The sequence below is a fragment of the Paramormyrops kingsleyae genome, chromosome 10 (genome assembly GCF_048594095.1).
Source record: "Paramormyrops kingsleyae isolate MSU_618 chromosome 10, PKINGS_0.4, whole genome shotgun sequence".
NCBI classification, from domain to species: Eukaryota; Metazoa; Chordata; class Actinopteri; order Osteoglossiformes; family Mormyridae; genus Paramormyrops; species Paramormyrops kingsleyae.
In genome coordinates, this window is record NC_132806.1 from 11,177,608 (window position 1) to 11,201,662 (window position 24,055).

The following is a 24,055-nucleotide window of genomic DNA, read 5'->3' on the forward strand; positions in this document are numbered from 1 at the left end:
ATGTGTTAGTCAATCGTTGCTGGATTAACGCGAACCCACATGAAACACGATTGCACTCGTCTGTCTCTCTGTGAACCCGCCGCTCTGGGGGACGCAGTGAGCGACGGCACGCAGAGTTTGCCAGGTCGTTTAAAGAGCCTGATTACTGCAGCCAATCTGCAGCCCTGACATGGCCATATTTCCTCACATGATTCATAAATAATGAACGTTTGCTGGGCTGAGAGGTGTGGATCTGAGCCCCCAGAACACAGGCAGAGATTAAAGTGTGGGGAAAAAAATACAGTGTAAACAAACATTTTTCACCAGTGTCAAAATGCAGAGAGAAGGGGGAGCGTAGGGTGTGTCTTTTTAAACAAACCATCCTCCCCCCCCCCCCGCCAAACACACACACACACACTCTGGTCACCTGAATATATGTACAAAGCAGGGCGATGACTGAGTTTTCTGCACGCAACCCCTGAATCTGGTACAGCCTCAGGAAATCAGAGATGCCCTAATCCACACAGATGCACACATTGATGCGCACATGGATGCAGGCATGCACAAGAACATACGCGTGGACACACACACACAGATGTAGACTTGCACAGACACGCACACCTGGACATGCTTAGGGACACACAAACAGACGCGCACACAGATCACACAGACATGTGCACAGGCCCTCGCACACGCTACCTGGTCGCCGTCGTCTTCGTCGCTGCTGATTTTCAAGTCGTCCTCCAGCATCCTGTAGATGTAAATACGACAGGGTCAGTGTGTCACTGTCACCATCGCTGGTCCCCTGTGACATTAACCCTTCAGACCAGGGCTCATGGAGACGGTGTCCCATCTGCCGGTTGCCGTGACACATAACTGATGGAATGTTCTGTTAGTACCAGACATCGGGTTTCTGACTACACTGATGCAAAGGATTATATGATGGATTTTTGTGATGCAGAACGCCTGTCTGACCCCCTGCGTGTCTGCGTTACCCATCACGGGCCGATCGCGTGTCGGAGTTTCATGTCGGACTTCTAATGCGTGAAGTAATGGCTTTAAGAGATGATGTAATTACGCAGTCCGTGGGCTGTGGTGACATCAACGCAAAAGCATGTAAATAAAACCCACACGAGAGACGCACGCCAAGTCCTGCTGACATGCGTTCCTGCACGGCGAGATCGCGGCCTGGCGCGGCTCTAACAAGGTCTGGCAGTCATTCGCCTGAAGTGGGAACAATAAAGAGGCCAATATGCTAGAGTTTTGCACAGTATGACCTCAGCTGCCCGGACTGTCTCAGACCGAGCAGGACCTCAGAGTCCAACTACCGGCAATTACTCCTCTAATGTCTCACATGTGTCCTGCAGGACCTGTGTCACAAAGCCGAGGTGTTTCATGTGAGCGTGTGTGACAGGGTCTATGTGTGCGGGTGTCAGAGGGTCTATGTGTGCGGGTGTCAGAGGGTCTATGTGTGGGAGTCAGAGGGTCTATGTGTGGGTGTCAGAGGGTCTATGTATGCGGGTGTCAGAGGGTCTATGTGTGCGGGTGTCAGAGGGTCTATGTGTGCAGGTGTCAGAGGGTGTATGTGTGCGGGTGTCAGAGGGTCTATGTGTGCGGGTGTCAGAGGGTCTATGTGCGGGTGTCAGAGGGTCTATGTGCGGGTGTCAGAGGGTCTATGTGTGCGGGTGTCAGAGGGTCTATGTGTGCGGGTGTCAGAGGGTCTATGTGTGGGTGTCAGAGGGTCTATGTGCGGGTGTCAGAGGGTCTATGTGTGTGGGTGTCAGAGGGTCTATGTGTGTGGGTGTTAGGGTATGTGTGGGTTTACATCAACCTCAATTTTATAAAAATCACTGACAGCAATCAAAAAACTAAAAATGCCAAGAGTCTTGTTACGTATGGTTAGGGTTAGGGCTGGGTAGTGGTTACGGTCATCATAGTCAGGGGTTAGGGCTATGCCCAAGGAAATTAATGGATTGTCCCCACAACGATATGAGTACAGGTCTGTGTGTGTGTGTGTGTCTTTCTGTGTGTGTGTTTCTGTGTGTGTGTCTTTCTGTGTGTGTGTGGGTATGCCCATGACATTCTTCTAAGACCTAAAAAAAAAATCAATTAAAGAAGAAAAATCCCACAACAAAGAAGTCAGCAAGTTGATCAGTGAAGCATGGGGGGGGGGGGAGGTTATACTGTGTAATCAAGGGGCAGGGTGTTTTAAAGAGGGGGGTGTGTGGGGGGTATTCTGTGTAAGAAAGGGGCGTGGTGTTTTAAAATGAGGGGTTATTCTGTGTAAACATCGACCAGGGCGTTTTAAACTGGGTGGGTTATTCTATGTAAACAAGAGGCAGGGCATTTTATAGTGGGCGGGGGGTTTAAAGTGGGGGCGTTCCCATTATCCTAAAAATGCCCCAGGGACATCTAAAGAAGCCGCCAGTGTCTGTGGCTCTGCCTGTCGCACTGGACAGCCAGTTACCAGCTGGTTTTAGCCTAAGAACTAACAGGCAGCCGATCGGTTGTCTGTAGCATTTAGCATTATGCTAACAAACAGGCACATTACAGTAGGCGACTCCACTGGAATTTCACAGACGGCTCCAATGCATAATATAGTCCCCATACAACATTGTGAAATGAGAGGCCGGTGTCACTGGGGTGTGAAACACTGCTGTGTATTAAAGCCCTCCCCACGGCAGCCCATTAAGCACACCTCCTTCAAAATATACAGAGGCGGAGCACACATCTGTTTGAAAGCCACATAAGAACAGAATGAATCAGAGGTCTGGTAGGGGCCCTCTGGAGTGCAGTCATCGGCCAGCAGACCCAGGGGGGTCGTCAGTTTGTGTCTCAGACACTTGAGCACTGTTTGAATCTCATTCAGCTGAACCACCAGCTGGCCAGGATGAGATCTGACTCAAAATCACAGATTTTGCTATGTTTTAACGTGGGTGATCTTTCGCGTTTAAATATCTCCCTATAAGAGTTACAGGTATAGTAAAAATACAACATAACAGTAGATGTAGAGGGAGGAACTACCCAACAAAGACCGCAGACACATATTTATTTGGACATTAGGTGGGGGCTGATGCCAGAATAGTAAAGCTGATTTTTTGTGGGGATATTTTATTTACAAAAAATATAAAAAGACCCTGTAAGGAGTTAAAATGCCTGTAAAAATTTTCTTACCGTATTGGGTTTTTAATCTATCCTGGTCTGTGTGCGCGTGCCCACAGACCAGGTGCAGACACGCGTGTACATTCACACGTGTGCCTGCATCATGCTCGTGCCTGCAGTTATACATGCCTGCGCACACACCTGCTTCTCCACTTGCGTGGTGGTTCAGTGGATGTTGCCAGGGGCAACCCCCCCCCCCCCCCCCCCCACACACACACACACACACACACACACTTTCTATCCCAGTGGGTAGAGTTGCAGGTTTGTGCCAGCACAGTCCCCCCACAGCATGAAAACGAACACTCTGTCGACCCCGTTAACCATGGATGAGTCACGGCAGCGGAGCCCCCTTGTGGCAAAACCCTTCTCACATGCAAACGTGAGGCACAGAGGCCTGCGGACACTGCTCCCCACCGGAATGTAGACAGCAGGCAAGCGATAAGAGGGGAAGATGGATGATCGGCAGAAATGTGAGACACGAAAATACACCCCATAATCCCAGCAAAGACAAAGGGATGAAAATCAATATTTCAATCTGGGCTTTTTTCCAGGAAGAAAAATATGGTGAAGTCCACATCCACGTCTGAGGGAACACTTGACCACACCAGTGGGGGAATTGGGGCTGCAGAGCTGTGGAGTTTATCCCTGATGGGGCTGTGAGGTTTATCGCTGATAGGGTTGTGGGGTTTATCCCTGATGGGGCTGTGGGGTTTATCCCTGATGGGGCTTTGGGGTTTATCCCTGATGGGGTTGTGGGGTTTATCTCTGATGGGGCCGTGGGGTTTATCTCTGATGGGGTTGTGGGGTTTATCCCTGATGGTGCTTTGGGGTTTATCCCTGATGGGGTTGTGGGGTTTATCCCTGATGGTGCTTTGGGGTTTATCCCTGATGGGGTTGTGGGGTTTATCCCTGATGGGGCTGTGGGGTTTATCCCTGATGGGGCTTTGGGGTTTATCTCTGATGGGGCCGTGGGGTTTATCTCTGATGGGGTTGTGGGGTTTATCTCTGATGGGGCCGTGGGGTTTATCTCTGATGGGGTTGTGGGGTTTATCCCTGATGGGGCTTTGGGGTTTATCCCAAATGGGGCCGTGGGGTTTATCCCTGATGGGGCTGTGGGGTTTATCCCTCATGGAGCCGTGGGGTTTATCCCTGACTGGGCTGTGGGGTTTATCCCTGATGGGGCTTTGGGGTTTATCCCTGATGGGGCCGTGGGGTTTATCCCTGATGGAGCCGTGGGGTATATCCCTGATGGAGCCGTGGGGTTTATCTCTGATGGGGCTGTGGGGTTTATCCCTGATGGGACTTTGGGGTTTATCCCTGATGTGGCCGTGGGGTTTATCCCTGATGGAGCCGTGGGGTTTATCCCTGATGGAGCCGTGGGGTTTATCTCTGATGGGGCTGTGGGGTTTATCCCTGATGGGACTTTGGGGTTTATCCCAAATGGGGCCATGGGGTTTATCCCTGATGGGGCTGTGGGGTTTATCCCTCATGGAGCCGTGGGGTTTATCCCTGACTGGGCTGTGGGGTTTATCCCTGATGGGGCTTTGGGGTTTATCCCTGATTTGGGCCGTGGGGTTTATCCCTGATGGAGCCGTGGGGTATATCCCTGATGGAGCCGTGGGGTTTATCTCTGATGGGGCTGTGGGGTTTATCCCTGATGGGACTTTGGGGTTTATCCCTGATGTGGCTGTGGGGTTTATCCCTGATGGGGCCGTGGGGTTTATCCCTGATGGAGCCGTGGGGTTTATCTCTGATGGGGCTGTGGGGTTTATCCCTGATGGGACTTTGGGGTTTATCCCTGATGTGGCCGTGGGGTTTATCCGTGATGGAGCCGTGGGGTTTATCCCTGACTGGGCTGTGGGATTTATCTCTGATTGGGATTTACGGGACACGTCTTCCTTGTCCACCGCGAGGCCCCACTGCATCGCGCATCACTTGCCGCTGCAGAATTCATCTCCTGAGCCAAGAGGAGGCTCTCATTGCATCTGCAAGGTAGATATGACAAAAGGCCCCTTCACCTACAAGAGCGGAAATTCCAGTTACCGAGCAGTTCAGAGGTGCCGTTCCAGGGTCCAGGTGAACGATCAACCACACCAGATTTGTCCCCTAGATCTCCACTTAATCTTTAGCCACTTTGGTGTTTGGAGAGTCTCACCATAACTCTATACTTGACACTTCGCGGTGGGATACCGCGTTATACCTATTCAAACACTGCCTTACCGATTATGGCCAGCTTAATCGGACTCGGCACTGGAGAAACACAAAGGGACAGACACTGCCTCTCCCACACTCTGACAGAGATCTCATTTTCAAGGTTCCGTTTCCATGGCAGCGTCTGGAATCTTAATCTAGTGGAAAAGGTTACAGGAGGCTGCTAGGGAGTCTGTTTCGGGCGTGAGGCCGCACCGGGCTGGAAGCTCGAAGGCATCGTTAGAGTTGGAGGCTGTCTGCCCTCTCTCCCAGGAAACAGCGGAGGCCTCTCTAAGCCGCCGCACCCGGTTACACTTCAAACCCTGACCGTGGACTGGTAATTATTCCTGACCGCTTGGAGTCGGATGTTTTCTCTTTCCCAGATTCAACGATCCGTCTGCTTCCCGGAGCGTGTGGCGGGTGTGTTGCTCGGAATGAGCTGCCTGCACACACTCCTTCACGCTCCGCCTCCTCAACGGCTCGGGTGGTTGTCCGCGGTGACGTCACCTCATTTTATGCCTGGCCGCTCATGTCGGACTGTTCCGTGCTGACGTCACTACGTGGCCACACCCCTTCGGTGTAAATGACCGCAATTGCGATCGGTGGTGCAGGGGAGCAGAGCCATGTTATCACCCTGTGTCGTAGTTAAACAGCACGCCGAGGCCCCCGCAACCAGTGCTGGTTTGTGTAGGAGGATTTGGTTTATTTCAGTCTTAATCTAAAAAAACACACACACACATCAGAATAGCTGGATGATTTGCAAGCGATAGCTTTGTGCATCTGTGGAGCCTTCTGTTGTACATACGGGAAGTTCTCTAAAAGCCTTGTGGCTGAGTGCTCATGCTTAAAGGAATATACCAATCGCGGTGAGTCTTACAGGAAAGTACCAATCGCGGTGAGTCTTATAGGAAAGTACCAATTGTGGGCCTTACAGGAGTGCTGTATTCACGATAAGTCCTACAAGAACACACCAATCTCTATGAGTCTTAGAAGAAAACAAACATATCACTCTGAATCTTATTGGAATGCATCAATAACTGTGAATCATACAGGAATGTACCAATCACCAAGCATCTTACAAGAACAGAGAAAGCACAGTGAGTCTTACAGGAAAACACACATATCCCTATGAGTCTTACAAGAATGTTCCAACCACTGTGAGTCTTACAGGAATGTGCTGATTGCTGTAACCCTTACAGGAATGGCCCGTGTACTGTGAGTCTTACAGGATTGCACTGATCGCGGTGACTCTGACAGGAATGGCCCATGAACTGTGAGTCTTACAGGAATGCACTGATCGCTATGACGCCTACAGGAATGGCCTGTGCACTGTGAGTCTTACAGGAACACACTGATTGCTGTGTGTCTTACAGGAATGGCCCGTGCACTGTAAGTCTTACAGGATTGCACTGATCTCTGTGACTCTTACAGGAATGGCCCTTGCACTGTGAGTATTACAGGAAACAGGAATGCACTGATTGTTGTGACTCTTACAGGAATGGCCCATGAACTGTGAGTCTTACAGGAATGCACTGATCGCTGTGACTCTTACAGGAATAGCCTATGCACTGTGAGTCTTACAGGAAGTCACCATGTCCTTAACTGCTAAACTCCCCACTGCCGTGTGCACGTGGCAAAGCTAATCTGCTAGTCTGTGGATTAGAAGGGCTCTATGTGCCCAATTCCCAAAATCCTTCAGGGGCTGAGCGCGCACATCATAACCGGGGCCTTCTGAGGATCCCTCTCTCCCACAGTGCCTCTGAAACGAGCATCAGGACGTGCGTCATGGGGCCGCCGGAGCTACAGCGCATGCCACCTGGAGAAGAACTTCCCTGGGCGACAGTGGAGTGGTCGAGAGACAAGAGAGAGAGTGATGCTGCAAAGGTCAACAGAGAGATTCACTGTCATGCTTGGTTCCGTCTGCGGACTCCGTCTCTCAGGAAATTACTCCCTGTCATTTCTGGGCTATGATGGAAAATGCAGCTTCAGCTATCAGTTAAGTCACCTGCCTTGTTTTTTCCAAATCAAAATACACTGATTACATTTTTATTTTATTTCATATTTTCCTGTACAGCAATATTTTCGGATATGAACCTGCGATGTTTTCATCTTCACTTCTGGAGATTCGGTGAAAGACGAATTGGCAAGTTAGCCAGGCATGCCTCCGACTGTCATAGCCAGTCATGTGACAGGAGAGCCAGTCAGTCATGTGACTGGGGGCCATTCAGTCATGTGACAGGGAAGTCTTTTTGCCAGAGGTTAGGCAGAGGGCAAATGTTTCCCATTTTCTGTGCTGTGTCTTGCAGCATTCACACCAATTGGCACCAGTGTCAGGCAGCTTATCCCACAGAGGAGTCAGCGGTCCCCCCTGCCGCACCAGATAATTAATAAAATGAATACTCACGACTTCTGAGGCACAGCCTTGGTGGGGGGCTTGTTACCGGTGATGCCACACCGCTCTGTAACGGAAAGCCATGTGGAAACGTCAGCACGGGCCGGCATCAGCTCAGTGCCATCACAGGGCTGGCATGCTGCCAATTAGCGTCACTAAGAAAGTGCTGCACGGCAGAACATTTCCACCGTGGAGGACAATGAGCCACTGCTAGTCTTCATAAAAATTAAGGAAGATCTGGAAAGCAAAATAAAAGCAGACTTACTCTGTCCATTGTATCCTGAGGTGAGATGTTGAGGATCCTAAACAGGGGAGACAGGCAGGGGGTGGAGAGACTAGTGAGTCTTCATACATGTGGAGGTCATCATACATGTGGAGGTCATCATACAGGTGACACGTTACTGCATCAATACATGTGGAGTGACCTGATCTGGTAGTGATGCAATCAGACAGAAAACACCAATCACACATCACTGTGCAGATGGAGAGTGAGACAGGGGTAGTCTCACCTGAAGGGCGGTGCCATTAAACACAGATTTACAGACACAGATCCTTATGAAAAATGCCACATGGTTAAAGCTAAAAAATTCAACCTGATCCCAATTAGAACACGAATAAAGGGATTCAGCTGTAAAAGGATGAGGAATGGGCGTAGGGACGGGGGACACAATGGATGACGTCATGGTGAGTCACGCAATCAGGCACAATAATCACTAATGGTTAAAGGAGGTCATCAGAGAGATGGGCTGTTTGCTTTGATATATCATTTCTACAGAGGATTGACCCAATCTGACTACTTGATGCTCTCAATGGGCTGTGACCACTCCCAGCTGGCCCTATAGGGGGCGCTAGTTTGGTTTAAGGCCCAATTTTAAATAAACCATCTGCACTATTCTTTCTTCAAAGGACAGCTTGCCAAATCATTAAATGAACAAACAAGTCTGGGCAGCACATCACCCCCCCCCCCCCATCCCATCGAGATCCAGAAGAACGGACACCAGGGACGGTCATAGTTCCGTTACATCTGTGATCATTCCTCAAACGGCAACCGATCCAGAAATAGCAGGAAAGGAGCATGACATTATCGTTCCGACAGGGGGATGAGCCTTGATCACGCCGCACCCAAAGGAGGCCCAGGTCATGAGGCGGGACGCTACCTATGTGAGAATGCTGTACCGAGGCATGCTGGGAGAACACAGATACGGTGCTGTGAGCAGCGGGGCGGCTCAGTGTGGGGCAAAGGCGGTCACCTTGGATGGGATGGGGAATTTGTTCTGGTCCGCTTTGCCTGGTGTGTGGATTGCAGTCAAAGGAGGGGGCCAGGAATGGGTCATCTCCTGTAGGGGGCGTCATTAGACAGTGATCAGTCATCTGCAGAGCAACACACACGTATACAAAAGCACACGGATAATCACACTCAGAAAGAGACAAACATACACAAAGGCCATGGATGGTAATAAGGTCTCCCAGAGCTAAATGGAGGTCAGTAAGGTCTCCCCAGAACCTGCCAGCTGTCAGTAAGGTCTCCCTAGAACCAGCCAGCTGTCAGTAAGGTCTCCCCAGAACCAGCAAGCTGTCAGTAAGGTCTCCCCAGAACCAACTAACTCTCAGTTATGCCTCCCCAGAACCATCTAGTTTTCAGTAAGGTCTCTACAGAACCAGCTGGCTGTCAGTAATGGCTCCCCAGAACCATCTAGCTGTCAGTAAGATCTCCCCAGAACTATCTAGTTGTTAGCAAGGTCTCTTCAGAACCAGCTGGCTGTCAGTAATGGCTCCCAGAACCTCTCCTGCCCCCTGACTTACTGCCCTTCCGTAACACTCCCAGATATCTTAGTTCCCACCTCCCACTCTGCAGGGTTGTTTTTCTCATAAACTCCCTAATTTTCCCCCTGACCTTATTCTTCACTTGCTGCAGTGAGGCCGAGCGCATCTTCTGTGGCCTTGGGCTGCAAATTAAACGCATTAAGGGTACCAGAGCGTGTCTCCCAATCTAAACACGGTTTTGCAAACAGAACAAGCTGATGCCGGCGGCCGCTTGCTCGTAAAGCCCGGAGACAGCAGCGGCAAGATTAAAACCCGCCTGAATAATCACAGGCTGAAACCACCCTTCATGTTTTCACCTCATTCATGTTCAAGATTAATTACACTGGACTAAAAAATAATAATAATAGCGATGCAAGATGGGGGGTGGGACAGTGATTTTGTGGGTATAAGTCTTGATGACCAATTAGACAAGCAAGATCGCTTAACAGGCTTTTAAGCTGGCTGAAAGAGTAAACTCTGAACGAAGACCACTTTTGTCCAGAGGTGGCCAGTCTGCCCATAGGGTATTACTGTGTAACTACACCGGACAGACTTTTCTGGAAGGCCAAGAACAGTTATATGGAGAGACAGGACAGACGTAAATGAAGACACACAACAGTTAATCACTTACAGAGAACATCTGGCCCTAGGAGGATTATGGGAAGACAGGAAACTGAAACATCCCACACATGACCTGGAAGTGCTCTGATTTGTAATGACTGGTTTGGCATTGATAGGCCCATTTGATTTAATCCCTTACAAGAGGAGCCCTAAGAAACTCCATGTCTGATACACCCATGTCACATGTGGAGGCTAAATGCTTTGTTGCCCAGCAACCTTTACCACCCCCTTCTTCTTCCGCCACAGGGTGCTGACGGCCACCTTGTCATTTCTGTTGGTGGCCCTGTGGCCCCGGGAGAAGGGTCCATGTGGAGGCCTCCAGTCCCCAACTTGAAAAGCCTCCTGTCTCCACGGCGATAAACAACCAGACAGTGCCAGCACGCGGCGGGGGCCTCGGGAATGCCAGCGTCACCGCCGCCTTAAGGCCTCGCCCACGCAGCACAAACAGCACAGTGAAAACCACACGGCCCCATCCCGGTGCGCGCACGGACGGGCACGTGGTGGAACACACCTCGCTAATTGTCACACGGCTCTTCTTAGAGCTCTGGCACCTTTCGTGGGGGATAAGAGGATCACTAGCAGGGTCCTGCTGGTAACTATGTGTAATTAACATGGGACAGGGGACAGGGGGGGGGGTCACGAAGAGCGTTGGACTCACCCGGAGAATGTCCTCCACGCAGCTGGAGTCGCCCGACAAGCTGACCTGTGGAAAGAGGAGGAGCCTCTGATTAGGACATGGAGAGAGCTGATAGGGCAAAGGGGTCTGGGGGTGGGGCAAAGATTTCTGGGGGCAGGGCAAATTGGGTCTGGGGGTGGGGCAAATTGTACAGACAGTCAAGCACAGCAAGGAAGCCTAAGACCAGACAGGCGAGAGGAGGACAGATCTGCATAGAGAAAGGAAACAAAGGACTCGAAGTTACAGATTCAGCCTGAATAAAAACGCAGAGTCAGTTTCAGGAATAGTCTGTCACTTAAGGGATTTCACGGAAAAGCACGCAAACAAAAAGTCCCGTCTGAGGAGGGAGCGTGAAAGCCAGGCTGAGCTGGTACATAATTAGCGGCAGATAACTGGCAAACGCGGCCATCCGTGGAAACGGGGGGTTTGTTTACGGAATTAGTCGCCACTTTATATTTAGTCGGCTCTGCTCGTCACTCTGCTGGCTTCGCGCTGATGTGGGAGGAAGTCCCGGTGCGAGGGAGAGCCGCGTCTGCTGTGCCGAGCCTGCAAGGAGGCGAGGGGACTCGCGGAGGAGACGCCCGGCCTGCTCTATGAGGAAATCACACCCTTGTGATACGTGCCCGCGACAAGTCTGCTGTTTAATAGTCAGATCAGACCCATCCTGAGAGGTGAGGAACCCACCCCCCAGGACAACCCTGTCAGGTCAGGAACCCATGTGACCCCAAATGCCACCCCAGCCGCCTTGTCAGGAGGTCGTGATGCGCTGTGACAAGCCAGCCTATCGACCCCCCCCCCCCACCAGCACCAGTACTCAGAGGGAAGCTGCACACATGAGCACAGAAAATGAGGTAAATGGGACTGTAACGTCTGGTGGGCCCACAGGTAATCAAACCCGCCATTCACCCCCAAGGCAAGCAGATAATGAGCAGTTTGGATTTTATTTTGGGAGGGTGGGTATTTGCCCTCGAGGTCTAACCTTCAGCAACAAAGGAATTTGGAAGCCTGTCCCCGGCAAGGAGAACCGTCAAATCAGATGGACCTGAGTCACCCTGGAGAGGCCCTGATTGGCCGTTGGGCACCGTGGGTCTCAGTAAACATCAGAGCTCAGCGGCCCACAGCAGACACACACACACACACACACACACACACACACACACACACCCGTACACACAAACACACACACACACAGACACGCACCCATACACGCAAACACACACACACACAGACATGCACCCATACACACACAGTTTTTATAATTATATCTTTGTGGGGACTCTCACATAAGTAACCAAATAATTACCAAAGCGCTCACACATACACACAGAGCACATGCACACAAACACACACGCGTGCATGCTCCCCATTTGCGCAGCACTGGCACACCAGAACCGGTTGCCATGGAAACGGGCCGCTCGCGCATTCCAGGCCTTCCCGGATGCTCCGTCTCCCCATTGTCTTTCTCTTGCCTCTGCAGAGTATCTCGCCATTAATGCTGGCCAATTTAATTGACCTGCAGAGGACAGGGAGCTGGGTTAGGTAACCTACACCGCATCAGGATTAAGTCACTATCTATCATTAACACCATGTGAAAATAATAATAATAATAATAATAATAATCATCATCATCACCAAAATCATCATCATTACCACAACAGAACCCTAATGACTGAAAATGATATGCATGTCATCAATATATTTAAAAACTGCAGATGTTTGGTCAGTAAAATAAATAAAAAAAAAACATGAGATGTAGGGATAACATTAAAGGCCGGTATAAGAATGGTAGAGGATGAAGGTTCATTAAGCCGCCATGTGGCCAGTGACTGTGATGGGAAGTATACGGCTGCGAGGTGGGTCCCTACGCGCAGTGCACTGCCCGATACTCCCCTGTGCCCCACTGGACACTCCCCCTGTGAGCCACCGGAGGGACACTCCCCCTGGAAGCCATTGGATACTCCCCTTATTCACCATTGGACACTCCCCCTTTGCCCAACTGGACACTCCCTCTGTGTCTTGCAGGACACTCCCCTGCGAGCCACTGGACACTCTCCCATTGCCCCACTGGACACTCCCCCTGTGAGCCACTGGACACTCCCAATGTGTCCCACTGGACATTGTCCCTGCAAGCCACCAGACGCTCCCCCTGCGAACCGCCGGACACTCCCCTTGCGAGCCACCGGACACTCCCCTTATGAGCCACCGGACACTCCCCCTGAAGCCGCCAGACACTCCCCCTGTGAGCTGCCAGACACTCCCCTTATGAGCCACCGGACACTCCCCCTGAAGCCGCCAGACACTCCCCCTGTGAGCTGCCAGACACTCCCCTTATGAGCCGTCGGACACTCCTCATGTAAGCTGCCGGACACTGCCCTTGCGAGCCGACAGACACTCCCCCAGTGAGCCGCTGGACATTCCTCTTGCAAGCTGCTGGACACTCCTCATGTAAGCTGCTGGACACTCCCCCAGTGAGCTGCTGAATAGTCCCCCTTTGCCCCAATGGACACTCCCCATCCGAGCCGCCGGACGCACCCTGGGACCCTCAGAAGAGTCTGGAAGCAGGGTAGGGGCCTAACTGCTGGACACTTGATATGCGTCTTTGAAGACACACATCAAACACAGAAAGACGATGCAGGACGCATGTCACTGCAGCGTGTAACATGACACGGCTGTGACTGCTGCCGCACAGCAGGCAGCATGAGGCGTGTCACACTACCCACCCGCAGGCACCAAGCCTGTCCGCCACGCTGCCTTCTGCCTGCCCTCCCCCCCCACCCTCGCCTGCCCATTCTCAGGGAGAAAACAAAGCCTTTTAATTGGCTAGTTCGCCAAATGCCACTGAGCACCACTGAGAGTGGGTGACTGCTTCTGTGCCCGGCACTGCACCGGAGGAAAGAAGGGTGGGGGTGGGGGGGGGGGATCTGCTGTTGAGCTCGTTCTCAGGGACCAAGGAGGAGTGCTGGCCCTCCAAAACGTGGGGCAAGAAGACAGCTTCTTGAAGAAAAGTACAGCACCAACCCCCCCCACCTTTGCTAAAAGAGAAAGAAAAAATAATAACACAGTTTGCTGGTTGTAAGTCCCTGTTTCTGTCTAATTCAGAATTACTGAATACTGCAAGCATCTTTCGGTTTTGGAAAGCACTGTATGAATATAATGCATTGAATATATGCATTATTATTATTATCATCATTATAATTAGTAGTAGTAGTATTACTACTGAAATGCACAGAGACTGTGTAGCTCTTCAGACAGATCCAGTAGGACAACCAGACAGACAAGCAGACTGAGCTGGTCACAGGCTGTAAGGTGTATGGCCCTCTGGTCCTTTCTGGGCAGACGGTGGTTGGGTAGGGGGCACATTGGAATGGGGGGGGGGGGGGTGCCTCACATGTGTACTGCACTGGGGCCTCAGGAATGAGTCATCGGAAATGCCATGTTTTTCTGTGGGGGGAGGGGGGGGACTCAGCAGTATGAAATCATGGCCTCTTCTGGGACATTTATCCTATGTGTCATTGTGACATTTAACCTATTTAGCCTTAACCACTCCGCCACCTGCTGGTTGCACAGGGGACTGCACACATCTCTACCTGCTGGATGTACTGCATTGTGGGAACCGAATCATGGCTTTTAAACATTACTACAGGAGAGATACCCGCGTGTAACTATCACTTGCAGAGCAGCTTGCAATGGAGCTGAAAGCTGCCAGAGCCCAGCACTATAAAGGCAGGACTGTAAAGGTCTCTGGCCCTCTGCCTTCAGCGTGGCTGCCGTCCAGCAGCCGGGCTGAAACGGGACCCATGCAGCGGGGCGCTCCCTTCCCTGTCGACGTGGCCTCTGTCTAGCTCCGGCTCTCCCTCCCGGGTGCATGAAAAGGCAGAAGAAAAAAACAGGAGGCTGAGGAGACTTCGAACCCACAGGCGGGGAGGTCAGTGCTCCCCGTGCCAGATGAACAGGGTGTCCCTGTACCGCCGTCTGGAAGCAATCCTCTCGATCCTGTCAGACGGGGAAGGGGGGGGGGGGGCTTCCAAGCCCGCAGATGGGCGAACGAGCGAGCGCACTGTAGCCAGCTTTTCTTGGAGGACGATCAGCAGCGTCTCAGGCCGACATACCTGCACGTATGACTTCATACCTCCCAGATACGGATATGGTGTAAAATAAATATCGGGACAGAAGAGGGGCACCGGCTCACGGATGCAATCCAACCCGTTTCCCCTGGAGATGATTGACAGGACTTATGTTCGGGTAAAAAGGAAACAAGAACAATAGGGATGTATCTAGATGCAAGCGGTTTCCATGCAAAGACGCCGCAGACGTTACCGGCAGCTTTATTGTAATCGGAATCACAACAAATGTTGCTCCTCGTAAAAGAGCTCAATGGCTCTGCTGAAACAAAGACATATCTAGATGAAAAATGTATTAGGTACTGAGGCTAGTGACACGCGAGAATATCGAGGCTGTGTGGCGATCAGATTCCTAACAAAACCCGGATCCTCACGCTTAAATTTAAGAATCCAAAAAACACCAAAAGGGATGATAATTCAAACAATTGGAAGTAAAACAACATGTGTGAAAAAATGGAAATTATTTATATTTTGCATAATTGCATAAAATGGTGTAATTGTTTCATTTTACTTCAAAGTTTCAATTAAGTGAATATACAAGAACAGGAATTCAGTATTCAGCCCCAAAGTGCCGATTCTGGGATTTAAAAAAAAAAAACCCATCGGTGAAAGACACCCACTTCTAAAGAGCCACTGCCATTGTGTGTCACTGTAACACATCCCATATTAACAAGTTACACTGGCATCATGGCCATCAGCAGGGGGCTGACAAAGCACCACATCCCCCTATGTGGACCATTTGCTGAAATACCGATCAGGTAACAGCAGGTTAGGACTCACATCCCAGGGTCAGCAGAACAATTTCACCGTTGAGCCCCTGAGCAAACCCCCCCCCCCCCCATCGCTCCAGGGACTGACTGGCTCTGCTTTCTCAGTAGTATGCAGCTTTGGACAGAAGCATCTGCTAAAGATGTTTACCAAGCAACGAGTCATCTGTCGTTTGTGAAAATCCTTGTGTAGGAATCGAGGCAGCCAGGTCACGGCTGTTGAGGTAAAGTGTATTTCATCAGTTGCACACAATTAAGTGTCATGTGATCGAGTGCTTCAGGAAGGTGACGCTGTCACATGACCCGGGAAGACTTGAAAAAGAGGCTGGAACCTTCTAAAGACTCAGCAAACTAATGCTGCTTTATTGTCAGTCAAAAATTAAATTTTACTTATTCATAAGAAAATCAGGACCAACGCTGGGTGGTGACCTAACTCGTCATGAGTGGATCGTTTCGAACACAGATTATTAAAGCATTCGTCTCGCAGCATGCTGTAAGACATCATAAGGGCGGATTTATGGCCAATCTGATGACCATCATTCTTCTAGAAAGTTGGTCAAGCCCGTGATAGACCCCTGAAGCGAGTCTCGGAGGGGCACGGGCGCCTAAAGTGGCCAGCTGAGCCGCAGAACATGCCCCCCAAAGGTGCTCTCTCTCTCTGTCCCTCACCCTCCATCTTTCTATTCCCCTCTCTCTCTATCTCCCTCTCCCTATTTTCTCATCCTTTCATTCCCTGTCTTATCCTCCACCATCCCTCCATTTTCTATCCCATCTCCTCCTCCCTTGCTCCCTCTCTCTCCTGGCCTCACCAGCTCTCTCTTCTCTCCCTCTCTTCCCCCCCCCCCCACATCGCTTTTGTTTGCACAGCTCCTCAGCAGCGACACAGACCGCCAGTCGCAGTGATGGTTAGCGATGACAGGGCTCAAGGACGTGGGCGGGGGTAGCTCTGAGAGGGGAGCGAGGGCTCCAGATTTCCAAACTTTCCATATTATTGTCAACACGGTTTCTCTGACTGTTGTTTTAACTGGAAAAAACAATCACTCCGCATGCCATGAAATCCCCGGGATGGCCTCCTCCCACTGGCAGCAAGCGTCTGCCGAATCTGGGCGCTCGCCATTCCCGGGAAATAAACACATCATGATGAGCGCGATGCATGCGGGAGGTGGGTACTTGAGGCCGTGGCGGGCGGGCGGGCGGGCGAAGGGGGCGGGACAGGGGAGGTGAGCAAGGGGGTTGCGACAAGGGAGGAGGGCGGGGGGCAGGTGAGGAGAGTGGGTGAGGGGGGTGAGACTGGTGGGTTGGACGAGGTGGGCAAGTGGGGCAAGGCTGGCTCATTGCAGATGAGGTAGGCAGGGGTGGCGAGCGAGGGGGGAGAGGCAAGCAGACCAGACTGGTGAGGGGGGCAGGTGAGGCAGGTGAGGCATCCACCTCCAATGCAGCCACCGTCGTCTTCCCACATGCTAACACGCTAACTCCCCGCTATCCACCGCTTCCTTCTCACAGCGTTCCTGAAATGCGCTTTCTGCTGCCGTCTTCCCGTAATGAGCTGTCTGAGAGGAAGCTGTTCCCTCTTTCCTGATTTCCCCGTCCTCGCCGTCATCCCCAGACGCCTCCGTCTGCGCGCCGGTTATTCCGGGAGCCGTGCGTCGCTCCCCGCGTCTAATCCTGTCCCCGTGCTCTCCAGCTCTGACATACCCGTGATGCCGGCAGTCACCCATGTCACATGGGGACGTCCTGACCTGGCACGCGTCTCCATGGAAATGGCCTGTGGTCAGCTGCGGTGGCTAGATCATGAGACTGGCCAAAACACACACCTGACCTGGGGGGGGGGGGGGGGGGTGATATGCAATCACAGGATGGGACTGGACGTGGCACGGGCCCCATTTCCTGTTACAGGGGGCCCCATTCTAACCTGCCCCCTGGCACAGGGGTGGGACACACTGACCCATGCAAGAAAGAAGAGTGGAAGGGGTTGGGGGGGGGCGAGTACAGAAAAGCACAGCAGCAGTGAGCCCAGACGAGCACAGAGCAGCCGAAAGCACGGCGCCAGGGACAGATGGAACAAAGAGACCTAATTACCATGCAAGGCACAGCATCGCCGGCGGGGGGGTAGGGGGGGCACACAGGACGCAGCCCAGCATGACAGCTCGGGCAGGAAGCAGGGGCCAGGCAGGCAGGCGGCCCTGCGGGAGGGGACGAGGAGAGTCATCTTCAGCTGCCCCACTTACACCCCTGCCACACTCCCGGGGGGGTGGCATGCTCTGAGGAGCGTTGAGCTGTTGGACCTTAGAGCCACCCGCACAGCATGGAATATTCCAGTAAAATACGGAGCTGTAAAAGCAGAATTAATGGCTCCGACAAGCGTTTCTGCCCTGTAGATTCCCAGTGATAGCTAATGGTTAAATGGCAAGCAGAAGGGTTCAGCAGAAAGACCCATGGGAGTTTCTGGGAGGTCCAGCCTGGTTCTTTAACCACCATGTCACTTGGCTGATTGTGGCTTACTAAGTTCCCTATGTAACATGGTGATGCACAGCGACTTCAACTCGAATGGCGCACTAAAGTAACGACTTCCATCTGCACACACTGATCGTGAGAGTGAGAATCGGGCTGGCGGGGGGGGGGCAGTGGGGGAGGGGGTCGCTGCGCTGTGCTCAACTCATCTGGACAAGGAGCGGCTACGTGTTTAACCACCGGATAAGTGACCTGCATGGACACAGCCCAGGGTAGGGGGGCGGGGGGTGCATAGGGGGAGGGTCGAGGGTGCGGGGGTGCATAGGGGGAGGGTCGAGGGTGCGGACCACCCTGAGGTGAAAATCTCGAGAACACAGAAAGAGCAACAGAGATACAGGTTAAAACGAGACAGGATGCTGCCTCATCCAAGGCTGGAGAGGTGCCAGGAAGACAAAGGAACACATCAAAAACGAGGAATTCACTCACAAGGAAATCAAACACACCGCCGGTGGCACTAAGGTCAGACTGAAAGCATAGCAGTTAACGCTGGGCTTTTTACATGAGATATTGTACAAATCACAACGTTCCCCTCTGCATATTCAGACATTTTCAGGTAGAGTGGGAGAATCCCGAAAACGCGTCTGCAAATGGAGACCCGTAGACGCGGATTCAAACGACGTGCTTCTCTCAAACACCAAAAGGGGGCGCCATGCTGGGAGAGGGCGGACGCACTCCGCAGCGAATGACCTCATGTTCCGCCGAGGTCCCCTTCATCCATGACCGCGACCGTGTGCCCCGACCCCCCCTCACCCGAACACAGCGCGGTTAATTAGCGGCGGCAGTATGTTTCACATGCTGTCCAATTACTCTGAGGAATGCCTGGCGAGTGCCCCCCCCCCCACACCCTCATTATCTGTTACTAATTTAAATTTTGGCTATGACTCCGCATGGAATGATGTTAATATAAGTGTTCCTGTCAGTCCAGGAGTAATTTGATTTAGGTCGCACTACAGTCTAATTAAATATACTATTTATGCACAGCGCGCGGCTGAATGCAGCGGTCCATCTGTGTTTCATCATCTCAGAGTGGGGGAGGGAGAGGCAGGGGGCTGGAAGGGTGTGCAGGGGCCCGGCTTTAAAACTCCCCAGGAAAATGATCCCGCGACAGAAGATACGACCACGGGAAAGCCGCAGACCTCACAAAACAAGGAAAGATCTGGAACCTGAGGCTGGCTGAGCTTCTGCGTCGGTTTATTTACACGTGCAATTTATTTTCTAAACTTGTTTGGGGATTAGGGTTAGGCTGTTAATCGATTTATTGCGCTCCAGGGAGGTGGCCCCTTGTCCTCGGGCAAACGTCGCGTTTTAAGCCCATGCAGTGTCATTGACGCCCTTAAACCTTCACGTCTCCGGAAGCTCCCAGACTGAACGGTGAGCTTGAGTCGCGTCTCCTTGGATATCTGACGTCACGTCGCTGAGATTTTTAACCCCGCAAACCAAGGCGCCGTAAATAAGCACACATGTCCCGGGGCTGTACCTCGCTGTGCTGAAACTGCCGCCGTATGTTAGCGGCAGACAGGCAGCTGAACTGTATAAGACAGGGACAGAAATACTGACATATTTCAATGGGCTGTGACCCTATAATCGACAAATAGCTATGGAATACGGACAGATGATTGATTGATGGATGGATGGATATTTAAATTAAATTGAATACATTTAAACTCCAAATTTCAAACCAGAAGATTCTAAATTTTAAAGTGGCAAACACAAACACTACATTCAAACATCCGTCAAACTGTCTATACACAAACGACTCAAAAAAATTACGACAAAACGACGAGAAAAAAAAAACACTATATAGGTTAAGTTTTTAAACACCATTTAAATGGTAAAAATTGCATTATGAGCATAATGTTCACCAGAATTCACTATGAAATTGACCCCTAATAATTGCTATGCGTCTATCCATATTTACTTTTAATTGTATTATTATTATTATTATTATTATTATTATTAGTCTAGGCATAACTCTCTCCCAGCATGCATTTGGGCACTGTTTTGCTACATGCCAGAGGGCAACACTTTTGCTGCAAATGAATAAGCGTATGCGGCTACATAATAATAATAACAATAATAATAATAATAATTATTATTATTATTATAACGGGAATAGCATTGTGGAGTCCCGGCCCCTGGCCGTGAATCTGAAAGGGGGCCGGTCTTCCTGTGTGCCCAGCCGCCCATCAAAACGGCACTGCCTGCCCGCTGCTTTAATGAATGCAGATAGACACGACAAACGTAATTAGCATAATTAGATTTACACACAACTGCCGACGTTTATGGCGTGTCGCTTGTTTCCCTTTCACGTCTGATGAAAGGCGATTACTCAGGCGTTCCCTGACTCTGCCATTCCCAGCGTTCCCAGACAAAGCGCAGGCCCACACCCCCCCATGTTGATTTGTTCCACACTTGTTGATAGTGCTCACAGATCATCAGCCACTTGTGAATCTCTCAACATTATCAATATACACAATGAAGTACAGCACCAGATATTTACAATATTTACAACAAACATAGGTGGAATGAAAGAAAAGTGATCAAGAGCAGTAATTTGTTCAGTAAACACAGTGAGACAGTTTAAGGGACAGACAAACAAGTGAAAGTACACTTCCTGTTTAACAGGAAGTAAGGTGTCAAATGGTAAATGGAGGCCTTGGGAGGTATACTCTGCACACATGAACCCCTGTTTAAAGTGGGTCAGTGCTGCTCCTGCAGTGACGTCTGTCCTTCCAGGCCACTGGGGGGGGGGGTGGGTGGGTATGGGTGGCAGTCCCAGGGTATGATGATTTGTCGACTGTCAGAAGAATCATTACAGACTCTCAGCGCCATTAATATTCAGCAGGTGGGGGCAAGTTTCACAGCTCAGTACTGTACACACACACGGCAGCACCGCCACCTGAAATACTGAGGCGTAACCTCCAAGGACGCCACAACGGCCCCATGCCATGTTCTCAGTCTCTCATGCTGCCCTTACAACATCCTTTCTCACACCCCCCCCAGACCACAGATCAGAGGGGAGTAAATATTTTACAGGAAAACATCTGAAAATGGTAGGCAGGGAGTTGGGATTGGAGGGTGCCACTGAGCCTTCACATAGATTATTGTTATCAATCCTGCTATGGTTATCAGTCCTGATGGTTATCACGTTTCAGCTATCAATCCTGATGGTTATCACGCATTACAGCTATCGATCCTGGTGGTTATCACGCATTACAGCTATCAATCATGATGGTAATCCCGTGGTACAGCTATCAATCCTGATGGTTATCATGCGTTACAGCTATCAATCCTGATGGTTATCCCATGGTACAGCTATCAATCCCGATTGTTATCATGCATTACAGCTATCAATCCTGATGATCATCCCATGGTACAGCTATCAATCCCGATGGTTATCACGCATTACAGCTATCAATCCTGATGGTAATCCCGTGGTACAGCTATCCGTCCTGATGGTTATCACATGTTTCAGCTATCAATCTTGATGGTTATCACGCATTTGAGCTGTCAATCCTGATGGTCATGTCATGGTACAGCTATCAATCCTGATGGTTATCATGCATTACAGCTATCGATCCTGATGGTTATCCCATGGTACAGCTATGAATCCTGATTGTTATCATACATTTCAGCTATCAATCCTGATGGTTATCGTACATTTCAGCTATCAATCCTGATGGTTATCATACATTTCAGTTATCAATCCTGATTGTAATCACACGTTACAGCTATCAATCCTGACAACGATAAGACATTATGACTATGAGGCATCACAGGTAGCACAAGCCATAACAAATGTTGGATGCCACGCATTACAAGTATCACACATCATGGACAGCACTGGTTACAGCTGTCAAACAGCAGGTCTATCACACATTAGGTTTATTCTATATCAGGTTATGGGCCCATTTATAAAACAGAAGGGATTCTCAGGCAGCTCCTCAAAGGGAGACTAAGCTTTTATGACACACTACCCATTCCTATAGTGAGAAATAGCCTTCATTAGCATTTTGTTAGCCGCTTATGTTGGCATCTATGGTATCTGCACCATAAATGCAGTTGCATCTCTTCATACTAACACTGCACAGTTAAAACACCTGATAATGGACCTCCACACTGCAGGTGCCCAGTGATCTGGGTAGACCAAATAATCGATCCCCTCTCACTTCATGTTCAGGAGGGCCAAATAATCGAATGGCGGATCTTAAGGGAAGAGAGCATAGTGTTCCTCATCACCAGGTGAAAAGACCCATTGCACCTCCTGTGGGGATTCTGGAACATCTGTGATGTTCTAGAACAGGGTCCAGTCCCAGGGGTGCTGTAAAGTTAGGAGGATTCCTAAAAAATTTGTTTGGGGCCGCTGTCCAGGACCACCCCCCCCCAAACGTGTGTACTGTTTTTTTTAGACTCTACCTAACAATAAATTAGTCTGATATTAGTTTGGTACGATGTCACCTGTGAGCTACGTATTATTTGACCTTGAAGGGTCACGGGCGAATTTCTGCAGAGTCATGCACCTCCATAACGTAATGAGGCGAGGCGGCAGTGTAGTACTCTGCCTAATTAGGATTAATCAGTCATCCAGTTATGTAACTGAGATTATTAACGACTGAGCTAAATAATAAAGCAGTTCATTCATCATCGTTGAGATGAAATTGTCGCTTTTTATTAGTTCAAAAAACACTGATTGGTGAGTGGCGGGATTAGGCAGGTCTGGCTGCAGGCAGGGGCCAGTTTATTGTTTCTGGGACCCCCACACACACTCTCCTCAACAGGAAGCAATGTCCAGCCACATTAGCAGTGGCCCTTGCCCGTTTGAGCCCCTCGCCCTCACCTGCCAGTCCCCTCGCCCGCTCGCCCCCTCGCCCACCTTCATAACCCCCTCAAACTAGAGTTTGAAACTCGAACTCAAGTTACACTCCAGTCGCTCTTAAATTGAATTCGGACTCGACTTGCAAGTCTTTGATAACGACTCGTGAACAATAAGAGTCTTTAAGGCTCTGCTGAAATTTCTGTATAACTCTTTATAATTCTGTATAACCATAAAGGTGTTAAACACATCAGGATGTGTGGCTGTGGACCGAGCACAGGAACTGGAGTTGGAAAAGCGTAACATCAGGTGAAATCAACAAACAACATGCTTTTTCTGTTTTTCCACTAGTCTGAAAAAGCGCAGGATATTTAGAATATTATTCGGAGTTTTATTTTACATTAGATGGCAATGCTTAGAAATTGGCATTGCTTAACCTGTGTTGTAAATTATATGTACATTGTGTTGTTATACAGTGACATAGATTGCCATATACTGCCATAAGTCTAATAATTTAGCAGAAAAACGTTTCTGACATACAAGTCCAAGTCAAGCTGTATTTTTTTACAACGTAGAAAGTGTCTGCGCCTCTTCATTGTGCCCCGCGTATGGCATGTAGTATTATTCAGAGTTCCGTCACATATTCATATACGTCATATATAACGGTGTTTAATAAAGTAAAAGCATAATGCCAGCAAATAATTTGATTGAACAGTAATATTACTGACTGCTCTCTCGTAACTAAAAGAGCAGCGCGACAAACAAGGTGTAGCCAATCACATCACTTTAACAGTTTTGAGTGTTGCTGGTATTGTTTTGGTCTGGCTCCAGATCAGGGCCTGTGGTTTCAGCACAGCAATTTATGCATACATGTATGGTCCAACTCAAGAATGCTGAAATGTCCTGCAAGGGATGTCAACATCATTAGATAAAGATTAACAAGATTATCAAGAACATTAAGATTATTTTTGAGAAAGTATTAGTTCTAATGTCTATATTAGAAAAGTGCTTAGTTTCTTA

The 24,055-nt window shown here is 50.1% G+C and overlaps 1 protein-coding gene across 3 annotated transcripts in view; it reads right to left on the reverse strand.

Moving 5' to 3' along the window:
- Positions 1-24,055, reverse strand: part of aff2 (AF4/FMR2 family, member 2) — a 119,292-nt gene that overhangs the window by 36,344 nt on the left and 58,893 nt on the right. For all 3 annotated transcript variants that reach the window (XM_023819909.2, XM_023819908.2, XM_023819910.2), the window contains exons 4-8: positions 10,806-10,850; positions 8,974-9,060; positions 7,989-8,025; positions 7,736-7,790; positions 679-730 (exon numbers count right to left, since the gene is read on the reverse strand). In XM_023819909.2, coding sequence (XP_023675677.2) covers positions 679-730; positions 7,736-7,790; positions 7,989-8,025; positions 8,974-9,060; positions 10,806-10,850 — 276 coding nt within the window. The remainder of the gene's footprint in view (positions 1-678; positions 731-7,735; positions 7,791-7,988; positions 8,026-8,973; positions 9,061-10,805; positions 10,851-24,055) is intronic.